At 45.5% G+C, this 12,190-nt stretch overlaps 1 protein-coding gene across 3 annotated transcripts in view; it reads right to left on the bottom strand.

The window, feature by feature from the left end:
* Nucleotides 1-8,252: 8,252 nt before the first annotated feature.
* G3bp1 (G3BP stress granule assembly factor 1) overlaps nucleotides 8,253-12,190 on the bottom strand; it is a 30,413-nt gene continuing 26,475 nt past the window's right edge. For all 3 annotated transcript variants that reach the window (XM_031350648.1, XM_031350649.1, XM_031350650.1), the window contains exons 9-12: nucleotides 11,274-11,385; nucleotides 11,005-11,133; nucleotides 10,368-10,477; nucleotides 8,253-9,659 (exon numbers count right to left, since the gene is read on the bottom strand). In XM_031350648.1, coding sequence (XP_031206508.1) covers nucleotides 9,450-9,659; nucleotides 10,368-10,477; nucleotides 11,005-11,133; nucleotides 11,274-11,385 — 561 coding nt within the window. In that variant the 3' untranslated portion in view covers nucleotides 8,253-9,449. The remainder of the gene's footprint in view (nucleotides 9,660-10,367; nucleotides 10,478-11,004; nucleotides 11,134-11,273; nucleotides 11,386-12,190) is intronic.

The following is a 12,190-nucleotide window of genomic DNA, read 5'->3' as shown; positions in this document are numbered from 1 at the left end:
GGGGACCCTCAGGAATGTTGGGGCTTGGCTGGAGTAAAGGGTTAGGACAAAACTACCATTCCTGAGGCCTTTCAAATTCTAGACTTCCTTTTACATCCACCCAGGAGGAAGAACAACGAAAGGTGCAGGAGCCAAAGATAAGCATCGTCTTCTCTAAGGGCTGAATTTGAAATTGAGCAGGGTGAGACGAGGTGCTGCTGTGAATAATTCAGGCAGAGATGCACTAACAATAGGCAGTGATGGTGCTGAGAGCATCTCGGGGACAACTCAGGGGTTCTGAGCACAGCACTGAGCTCAAGTGCTGAAGACTACGTCCATGTCAACCATTTGCTATTGGATGGTCTCATCCACCTGTTAAGTGGTTAAATGGTTTATCTCCAGCTACCGGTGTTTGGGGTGGGGGGTGGGGGAGTCTTCAGATAAGAACTGACGAGGACTGAAATACTGACCAATGGTCCAGTAAAGAAGGGATGTCCGGTAACTCTTCACTTTCACCCCAGATCTAGAAATGGCAGAGGGAAAGGGATTACAAAAGAAAGCAAGTAGACAGTCAGCTCACCCTCACAAGAAACAAGAACCCTAAAAGCTGGATAGATGCAGCCTCAGCTGTGGCTCTTCAGCTGCACCCCAAAGCCAGGGTGTTGACAAAACAGTCCCAAAAACCATATACACAGGAACATGTTAGCTTCTGTCCTGAGAGCCCCCAGATCACCCCTTCTGTGTAGTAAGGACAGTTTCATTCTGACTGGATTCTAGTGAAGGCCAAGTCTGGCTCAGTGAACCTCCAAAGGAAAAATACATACTTGCCTTTGAAGGTTTCAGTCTGGACAAAGCAACTTGGCCTTAGTGGGCCAGAGAATTCTCTAATATTGGCGTATGCCCCAACCAAAACTAAATTTTAACCACATATGACATTATAAGCAGAAGTATTCTCAATTTCCCTATGACTTTCTTTTTACCTTCCCTACATGTGCTATGCTAAGTCTGAAAGTGGTTTACTATGAAAGCTGAGCACCCAAGTAAAACAGCAATTGGAGCTCTGAAATAGTCACTAGCATGGGCAATGGAGGATGCCACAGAGAGGGGAAGACAGAGACCATGGTGTGTTGGAAGCCCAAGCTGAGCAGTCACGGAAGGAACAGGTGAGGTTCTGACAGATTAGACGGGGCAGTATAGAGCAGACCGAGCAAGAGCTGAGATCTGGAGGTAAAATGAAGGGGCTCCTGTAAGCATTGCTCGTTCTCTCAGGTGAAAGATAACAAGTGGGAGCCAGGCTGGGAGAGCTGGTCTGTGCCTATCGGGCCCACTTACAGGACATACCGCAGATCAGGTCTCACCAGAAGTTTGGCCAAAAAGAGCAAGTCACTTCTCTCCTTTCTGACTTCCAATGCCCCCTCCCCCCAAGTCTGCTCAGCATCTTCTGCACTGCTCATGGGAGAACCCACTTTTCCTTGATCTTAAAAGCATATAAAGCAGTCACTGGCAACTCACATCGATTCATCCGGTTAAGTGCTGAGAGTTTAGGAGCATACGATTCGGGCTCCTTTACTCATGTCGTGGTGTGTGAGATGTGTGTGTGAGATATGTGTGTACGTGCGTGTGTGTGTGTGTGTGTAAAGAGGTGAGAGGTAGCTGTATCCAGCTTTTACACAGGTCTGGGGACCGAAACAGGGGCCCTCAGGCTTCTGCAGCAAGCACTTTACTGACCGAGCCCTGAAAATTGTGATTCTGCAAAGAGCACGTCATGAACAATGACTGGGAAGGTTCTTCCTGGAGCAGTCAGCTGATGGAGCGCATGATGCAGACAGTAAAGACCTGGGCTTCTTTCTGGTTTCCCCCTATGATGCTGGAGATTAAAACAACGACCCTTGGCATGCAAGGCTACCACCGAACCGTATCGGTTCGGTAGAATGAAGGCATTTCTCTAGCCGAATTTGTTTCCAGACGTCACCTTGTTGTTGATCTAACTGAAAGGAAGACCCGGAGGAAAAGTCTAGGATGTTGTTTTCATTCTTAGCAAAACCACTCCCCAACCTAAAGACAATTTATTCCAGGCACAAAATCAAAAGAAAAAAAAAAAACCAGCATGGAGGAAAAGACAGACAGGAGCCAGAGGCTGCCACACCACACAGGTGCGCATGCGCATGCGCAAGGGGCAGATTTCCCCCACCCTCAACCCCTTCTGGAACTCGCCTTCCTTCCCGTGGCAAGTTTAGGAGGGGTATTTTGACAGAGTGGTTCATAGTATCTCCGTTCATGAAAGATGGTTCCCAAGTCTTAACTTGAAAGTAGATCAGGGAGGGCTTCACATAAGCTGCTAGACACGTTAACGTTCTCCATGTTAGATGCATCTCTACCTCACGTTAAAAGACACCGCACCCTCAGCACGCCAGTTTAGCCAGACCGGCATCAATGAAGCTGAATGAAGTGTTGGATGAGATATATTGTACAGCATTTCAGACCAATCTAATTTCATGTCATAACGATTTCATCTTCTGACACTGGAGCCATGATATCACCACTAACAAGTTAAAATGAGACAAATGAACTGGACTCTGAGGGGGCTCATCTCACTTCTTTCTCCCCCTGAACTCTACATACAATACCTACTACGTGCTGACATGCATACTCACAACAAAGGAGTAAGGCTCATGTCCTCTTTTCCTTTAGGTAAACAGGCACAGCAGAGGCCTCAGTGACCTCAAAGAAAATTTGAAAAACTGGGCAAAACTGCCTTCAGTTGCCATAGGCTTGGAATAGACAGAGTGAATCCCAAAATGACCAAGACAGCCAGTGGTGTGGTACAGGCCTGTAAGCCCAGCACATGGAGACTGAGGCAGAAAGATCTAACCCCAAGCTACATAGTGAGTTCCAGACCAGCCTGAGCTGAATAGTGGGAATCCTGTCTCAAAAACCAAGTGGTCAAAACAAAATATTTTGAGGCCCTCTTGTTATTGTCAGGATAAACGTCATTATATCCCTGTTGGGATCCATGCAAGTACTTAACTGTGCTATTCAAAGAGGATAGCATTAATAAAAATGAAGTGACTCTTCAAACAAGTCATAGGGCTCCCGAACCAGATCAGACTGGCTTTCAATATATGCCCGGGTGGTCAAGAGCAGTGCTGGGTTTGCCTTGTTCATCTCAGACTTGGTCCGTTCCCGCTCCTCATCTGGACTACAGATGCATCCCCTAACTTGAGATAGGCTATTGTCTACCAAGGGGACTTCCAGTGGACATGGGAGTTACCTCTAAAGGACACACCTTTTATCATCACTAGTTCGTTCACTAGGTATTTGCACAGAGCTAACCTGTCTTAAAAGTTCCCTGGCTTGGGTTTTTAAGACAGAACAAACCCCAGATGAATCTTTGGGTAACTTTACATTTCCTTTTTCCCTCCCCCACAAAAGCTAGGTTCTAACTGAAATGTGTCACAATGCTCAAGGGAGAAATGTCAGCCCCTTACAGCAGTCAACGCTGACTCCCCAGACATTGCAACCCTAGAACAGAAAGGCATCGTGCCATCCTTCCGATCACAGTGCCAGTGTAGGTGTTAGAGGTAAGATACCCTATACTAAGTCCAAAGCATACAAGAGCTGCGCTAGGCTAGGTACTGTGGGCGGAGCTAGAAAGGGCTTGATTACCCATGATGGGAGAGGTTTCCACAAGCCACATAGACAAAGCAGATTGAAGAGTAGCAGTGGGGGTTGGGGGGCAGCTCTAACTAATTGATCTGGAAATTTGGGTCCAAATAACTCTCACGGAAGTTCCTCATCCTTTCCCAGAAGAGAATGTGACCGTGTGTGTTTTCTATGGAAACTTCTTTGTATATATGTATAAACTAGGTATGGCCTTAAAGCTGCAGTTAAGGATCTGTCTGGCTCCCACCTTAAGCAGCGTGCTAAGCAACCGCTTCCTTAAAGTAATATTTTTACCTCTCATTGGACATTCAACCTTGAAGAAGCAATTCCCTCTGGCCCCTTCTCTTTTTTTTTTTTTTTTTTTTTTTTTTTTTTTTGCATGAATTCATTAAAGTTATGACAGGGTTTGTTTTGTTATTTTTGCTTTGTTTTGGTTTTGGCTTGTAAAAAAAAATCTATTTCTGCAGTTTGAAGATGGAATGTAAGATTTCTGTGCTGTATATAGAAATATATTTATTGAACCATCCATAGACACATATCCATGCCAATTCTAATAGAAAAAAATTAAAGTTTTTCTGAAATTTTCTGTGGTTAACTCCTAATTGTTAGACTTCACCAATTTTGTGAGAACTTCTGAGATCCTACAGGTAGCCCAGAGAAAAGTCTATGTGCAACCTGAGAAGCATTTCACTTGAAGAACTTCACATTGAAAAAAGAGAATTCATTTGTTCAGCCATGAACATTTATTGGTAGGTACCATTGTAGGTTAACACAGGCGACTCACTCATAGCCCCTGCCACAGGGAGCTTACAGTCTATGGGACTGATGAGAGAAAACAGAGTTGGGGATACAAGGCCAGAGTTGTTTTGAAAAGATTAATCTAAAGATGAAGCAAAGACCAGTGAGATCCTGGAGGTGGGAGGAGTGAACTGGGAAGTCTGTTGAGGTAGTATGATGGGATTTAACTGAATCCTGGATACAGGGAGGAAGTAAGGAAAGTAACCACTCTTTTCTAGCAGGGTGTAGCTTGAGTACTGAGCTTGTGAGAAATCAGTTGTTCTACAGGGATAATGCCTAAAATGGACTAGGGACAAGCAGGGAGAAAATCTTAGACCAGGGACTTCCTCCTCACACGTGCCCTACCTCCCAAGAATTTCCTGTACTGAAACGTCACACGATCTGAAATTGATGGAAGGCTACCCCCAGTTACAACCTAACCCAGTGGTAATTCCAACTCCAGGCTGAACCATGAGAGAGGCAGAGTCCTCTAGGAAGACCCTACTTATGACTAGAATTGGAACAGAGCTACAGACAGACAAACAAAATGAAAGGGGGGTGAATCTGTTCACTTACAGTGCCCAAGAGGGACGGGTCTTGACAAGACCTGGCATGAGAGAGAGGTGGGGCACACAGGCACATGTGCAAGGAGGAGAAGGCACGTGAAGCTAAGGTCTCAGAACACCAGGGAGTATCATGGGGACTCGTCATCCCACAAGTGCGAGTCAAATAAAAAGAAACAGTGGGTTCTTAGTACATACATGGCACATACATAGCCTGGCAACAGGGCATGCTTCCACCCAAAACACTGCCCCTGGGGCAAAAACACCAACCTACAGAATACAGAATGCCAAAGGACCTCAGAGAAAGTGGCAGTTTTAGGTATTAAAACATCACATTAGCAGCCAAGCAGTGTTGGTGCATGCCTTCAATCCCAAAAGGCAGAAACAGGTGGACCTCTGAGACCAAAGCCAGCCTTGTCTACAGAGCGGGTTCCAGGACACACAGAAACCCTGTCTCTGGAAATTGTTTTTCTGTAAAGTGAGGACCTGAATTCAGTCTGTAAAGCACACATAGTATCACACGGAGGCAGGTGGGTGGGTTCCTGGAGCTCACTGACTTAATCAGAGTAACAGGTGAGAAGCCTTATTTAAAAGAACAAGGTAAAGACTAGTGTAGTGGTACACACCTTAAATACCAACATTTGGCAGGCAGAGGAAGGCCAATCTCTGTGAATTAAGAGGAGGTTAAGCTATGTTGCAAGTTCCAGAACAGCTAGAAATACACAGTGAGATGTCTCAAAAAACAAAAACAAGCAAAAACCATGGTGGACAGCTCCTGTGGATCGCTCACGGCTTCCACAGACACACAGAACCACCTGTCCCCTTTCCCACACCTCATAAAACGCAGCTTGCTGAGACAGTAAATGCACCCCCTAAAGGTGGGTGAGGAGCAGCTCTGTAGAGGGCAAATAATGAGCTCACTTAGCAGGGGCACTACTGTGTTCTGAATGCCAACCCAACTGGGGTCTGCGAGGTGGCAATTCCACCCTAGGCACTTGGCAATGGGCTCCTGGCTCAATACTGTAGGTACTGCCCAAAGCCCTGCCTGCTCCTGGAAGCACTACTCAACTGCTTCCCACCATCTCTTCCCCTTATTATTGTGCCATAATCCAAGGCAGACATGAAAACTGGGCTCACTTGTATCGTTCTTGAGTCAGGCTTTGCTTTGTAATGGAGGCTGGCTTTGGACTCATAGTCCTCCCACCTTGGTCTCCTGAGCACCAGGATTAAGCATGTGCCACAGCCCTTATTTCAACCCTCCAATTCCCATTGTTCCAAAGCAGCAGCTGAACTTGCCTCATTATGAGGAATACCACCTCATAATGAAAGCAGATAAAAGCTTTGGTTAGGATTTACTTACTTCCAACAGGTCTGACAACAGAGACTCATGCCTAAGAGTATCTTGCTGCTCTTCCAGGACATAAGTTCAATTTCCAGCACCTACGTAGGAGGGCTCACTCACCTGTAACTCCAGCTCCAAGAGGCCATAGGCATCCTCAGGCACCTACATGTGGCCAACACTCACCCAAACATGTACACATAGAAAACAAAAACTCGGCCGGGCAGTGGTGGCGCACACCTTTAATCCCAGCACTTGGGAGGCAGAGGCAGGCAGATTTCTGAGTTCAAGGCCAGTCTGGTCTACAGAGGGAGTTCCAGGACAGCCAGGGCTACTCAGAGAAACCCAGTCTCGAAAAAACAAAAACAAAAACAAAAAAACAAGCAACAAAAAACCCCCCAAAACTCACGTGGCTAAAATACTCATCACAGGTTCTAGGTCTTAAAACTATCTACTGAGTCTTCCCTACAAATCAAATCTTAATTTGACATGAGAAGGCTAATGGTCAGCCACTTCTGGAAAAGCCTGTACTTACTAGGTGACCATGAACACCTCTTAAGCTCCAAGGTTTAGGTTTGACATGGTGTCACTGACATCCAGATTCTCAGCAGTGCAAAATGTGCTGCCAAGCTCAGGCCCGCGCCCTAACAAAGTACACTGCTGCTAGGAAGCAGGGCTGAAGCAGCTGCCTAACCAGTCACAAACAATAGGGGTGTACTGCTTGCTACATCCCTTTATACACACACACACACACACACACACACGCACACACACACACACGCACGCGCGCACGCACGCACGCGCGCACGCACGCACGCGCGCGCACACAGAAAGACACAGCGCTACACTGCTACCCATCCATCTGAGGTAAAAGAGAATGGGCCTTTCATATGCCAACCCACCCATAGGTGGATCAATATATTTCTCAGATCAATCTAATGCTGTTGTTACCCTTGGTCTCCAGAGAATGAGGGGCAATGCCATACTCCTCCCATGACACCTCCTCACCTTGCACTGCAAATATTAACCACTTCATCAGGTTAATAATAAATATTCCTGACTAGGAAAAAATTCTCAATGCATGACTTAGTACCCAATTGTGAAAATCATTTTCAGATTTACCAGAGTTACTGAAACTTTGAGAATATCACATGGGCCAGACTGGGCTTTGAACTTGAGATCTTCCTGTGCCTGAGACCTCTAGCATCTGAGACCAGCAGGCCTGTGCCATCGGATACTACTTGGGACTTTTCTCAGAAGAAAGGTGGGGTATGTCTTTGTTGCCCTTTCACCTTGCTTTTTGACAGTCACACTACGCAACCTTGGTGGGACTGGAACTTGCTTCACAGACCAAGTTAGCCCACAGAACCACACACATGCTTTTGCCTCCCGAGTGCTGGGATTATCCTCATGAACCAAGCCTGGCTCAGTTGTCTTTCTTGTCATCATAAGCTTTACTACATGCAGCATTATCGCTGCCTGAAACAAATGAAGTGCTTAAACTGACCCCAAAACAGTCATGTGACTTGGTTACCTCAGTTCACAAGCAGATCTGGGAGGTACTGAGACAAAATCTGACAACCACACACCGTTTTCATCCCAACTACCCTTTCTGACAACAAAACCAGAACACATCTGTGACAGTTCGAAAGTCAGAGAGCTAAGGAGATGGCTGAGGCTAGAGCCCTTTGTGCAAGAATGAAGACCTGACTAATGCCCAGAAGCCACAGGAAGCCAGACATGGCAGCACAGCACAGCACAGCACACGCGCTCGCAACATTAGGAAAAGTTAAATTTGACACTCTGGTTGTCTACAGACTAATAATGACTTGTCCACAGAGGCTTGTGTGGACAAAACCATCAACCCATGTCATACACAGCACTCAACACACAATACTGGGAAGTGAGTTTTAGCAGTCTACATTGCCAGATGAAGTTTTCATCCAGAAATATTTTAATAAAAATTGGCCTTTTTCCAAGAAACACCCACTGCATGTCCATCAGTAAAAGAGAACCGTAACAAAATAGAAAATTTACCATATGGCTATGATTTAAAGAAAAAACTGCAGAGCCTGGAGCACATTAGCCAAGTCCGATATTCAACCAAATTTTCTTATGGCCCACCAGGAACCCAACAGACAGCAGAGTAGAGCATGGCGCAGACCACTGGGGTCCCAGGCCTCACAGAAGCACCTCCATAAGCATCCCAGTCTGGGGCGTGATTTTAGGGTAAGGCAGAACAATGTTAACACACACGTACACGGGATCAAAAAAAGTCTATAGTTCCCCCACATACTCTGAATCTGAAAACAAATCTAGAATCTTTATTACTTTTCTTTAAACAATTGCCAGGACCGGAATCAAAGATAAATAGAAGGCACAGTTTTGCTTGGTTTTGTTATCAGATTTGGGGGATTGTTTTCTTGTGGGAATTTTTTGTCCTTTTTTCTTTTTTTTTCTTTTTTTTACAAATACAAATAAAACATGAAAAACTCTACCTCAAAAAAAAAAAAACTAACAGTTCAACAAAAGTCCTTAGCTGTGTTCTAGACATTGACAGGCTACATCACAATTTAAAAATCCAATGGTAAAAATGGAGGTTTAGAATTGTTTGGTAATCACATGTCAAAAGAATAGAGTTCTGGAAACACCTTTTATTCAGTTAGCCACACCAGCAGGGACCCAGTGGCAGTTGCCAAAGGCAATTTTTCCACACCAGAAAGGAGTCGTGACTTGATTTTTCCTGCTTCCAAAATGTTTATCAAATCCTGTGTCTCCCCACAAATGAAATATCCGTTGTCAGTGAAACCGAGACACGCTCCTCTGGGGAATGGCTGTGAAAGTCCAGTCTGTGTATGCAGCGTGAGCGGGAAGGTCCGTCTTCCTCTTCTCCTTTACAAATCTATTCCTCCTAAAGTATCATTCCGGAGAACTGGGAATGGAGGACTAAGGGGTCAAGGGAGGAAAGGGCTTGGGGAGCACACACCATGAACACAAGCGAAATTAAAATTGTACAAACTCAAGCAGTTTATAATAGACTACTCCGAGACACCAAAGGCTGGTTGAAGGAATTCACCATTCTGCAGGAGCCGGGGCTGTGTGCTGTGTGGAGATCTGAGCCAAGCAATTCACTGCCTTGGAGTTGTAATCCCCCTGCCCACGCCAAAGCCTGGTTTCTGCACCATGCCTCCGCGGGGAGGGCCTCTCATCCCACCACTCGGCCCACCACGGGGGCCTCCAGGTCCCCGAAGGCGGTTATCCCTGCGGTCGCCTTCTCTGGCAGCTCGAGTCTTCTTCTCTTCCACATTCAGGCGGACAGCGCCTCGGAACATGATGGGCTGTGTGAGGACCAAGGAAAGCAAATCAGCTCTTGACCAGAACTATCAAAAGTGAGCAAAGCCACCCTACTGAGCAAGCGGCTTTCAACCAACTAGTTCTCACAAAACGTGTTGAGCTCATAAAACATCTTTCTGTGTTACTGGTGCATGAAGATGTGAACTGTGCAAGAAGGTGCAAGAAGTAGAAAAGCGCCAATTTAAACAGCCCTGAAGCATGAGTACCATTGTACTAATAACTAAAGCAAACTTCAGTAAACACCATGGTAAAGACGCCTCCACAGCTTTGAGAATAAAACCTTTTCAAAAATACTGGTACCTCTCAAGTAAAAACACCATGAAACTGACTTAAATAAATTTTCTAGAGCCCTGCAATTTAGGGATGAGAAAGTAGTGTGTGATCACACAGTACCACTCAGCAAGCCAGTGCTGAAACCCCACCCCACACACAGACACACAGACTGAAGGAGTGCAGCACAGTGAGATGGAGAAAGGGCAGAAGGCACCTGAACCATCTGTCTCCTGCAAGCACAACTTCTGGGAGGTGAGCCTGAACAGCCAGAAGCCTTGGAGTTATCAAACTAGGTAACTCCACTTCCAAGGCATGTTTCCCACTCTTCTCACCCCTAAAGGCACTGCACACACCTGGCACACACAAACATGCAAGCAAAAACCACAGACATAACACACACACACAACAAATTTGCTTACCCTATTATTAAGGACCTTCTGAACGGGTTCAGAATCATCAAACACAACAAAACCAAAATTGGGTAACTTCCCACCACTGTTGATGCGCAGCTCCACCACATTCCCATAATCTGCAAGAGTAAAACACTCATAACTTCTCTGCAGACACCCAGCTTACACAGCATGCAGCTTAGATCAAACAAAGATGAGCTATGAACTTAAATGCAGTTGATTGCTAAAATGTCATATTAAAATGCAAAATAGAGTTCAAATGCCCCTTAGATGAATACTTATAACTGAGATCATAAGTTCTTAAAGCTATGGAGTTTTTGAATATCAGAGCTTAAAGACATAATCCAAGTCGACAACGCATTGTATCTCAAATGTTCCTTGTATTCCACTGTAAAGGAATTTCATAACACTGTAGTGTGCCTACAACTCACAACACTGAGGTCAAGGTGGAATTTTTCACTTGGTGTCACAATCAAGGGAAGTACCAGTTATGACACTTGTTATTTTAGAGCGAACACTCAGCCCAAAACTCACTGTTTGTGCCTCGGACTAAACAGACCACTAAGACCTGATGCTATACCTGTGCCTCCACTAGGTGGCACTGCCTAAGAACTCATTCATGGCCACGCTGAGAATTGGCACCTACTTTGGAAAAAATCCTTCAGTTCCGACTTGTCAACCTCATGTGGCAGGTTCCCAATGAAGAGCTGGTGACTGTCAGGGTGCCTCACCATCCTTCGAGGTTCCACATCTCCTGGTTCACCAGCCTCACGGACTGAAGAGACAAAACAGACTCTCAAGGACTCTTCATAAACAAGTTTCCCTCTGCCCAAAACCAGCTCGTTCTATTGCCCTAGCCAGGCCCGAAAGTGAGTTCTTATCTCACCCCAAGCTAGAAGTCACCAGAGCTCTTACTTGGCCGAGGTCCTCTCTGAGGAGGGATATTGATCCGCTGCTCTCGAACTCTTTGATCTCTCTGAGGCCTTTGTGGTGGAAGCTGAGAGTCAGGTTTAGATTCTGGACGGGGCTAAAAAGGGTTACAGATCAACCTTTGTGAGAAGCCAAAGTAGTTTATCTGATCTTAATTTTCTTTTAAAAAATTTCAACTTACATTGTATGTGTGTGTATGAGAGAGAAGGCCCTGTGCATGCAAAACACAGACACACAAATAGGTGCCTTATGTCCAGCTCAGGTGCCTTTGGCACCCTGGGCCACCTCACCAGCTCTGTCATTTGCTTTTCATTTTCCTTTTTTATCCCACATGTCTAAGTGTTTTGCTTGCATGCATCTGTGCATTTTGACAGGAGGCCAGAAGAGGGCATTGGATCCCCTGGAACTGGAGCTATAGATGGTTGTGAACCACCATGTCGGTGCTGGCAATTGAACCCAAATTCTCTTCAAAAACAGGAAAAGTTTGGGGCTGGCGAGATGGCTCAGCGGGTAAGAGCACACTGACTGCTCTTCCGAAGGTTCTGAGTTCGCAACCCAGCAACCACATGGTGGCTCACAACCACCAGTAACAAGATCTGACGCCCTCTTCTGATGCGTCTGAAGACAGCTACAGTGAATTACACAGGAGCCAGCAGGGCTGGAGCAAGCAAGGCCGCAGAGGTCTTAAGTTCAATTCCCAGCAGCCACATACATGATAACTCTCGGCCATCTGTACAGCTATAAATAAAATAAATATATTTAAAAAAAAAAAACAGGAAAAGTTCTTTTGTAACCATTGAGCCATTCATCCAACCATGTTCCCTGCATACTTTTTAACTTAAATGTTTATATTATATATATCTATGTATAACTTAATATACATATATAACTTAAATGTGTGT

Source organism: Mastomys coucha, unplaced genomic scaffold, assembly GCF_008632895.1.
Source record: "Mastomys coucha isolate ucsf_1 unplaced genomic scaffold, UCSF_Mcou_1 pScaffold5, whole genome shotgun sequence".
Lineage (NCBI taxonomy): Eukaryota > Metazoa > Chordata > Mammalia > Rodentia > Muridae > Mastomys > Mastomys coucha.
Note: the sequence above shows the minus strand (reverse complement) of the source record. Positions and strands in the feature narration are given on the sequence as shown.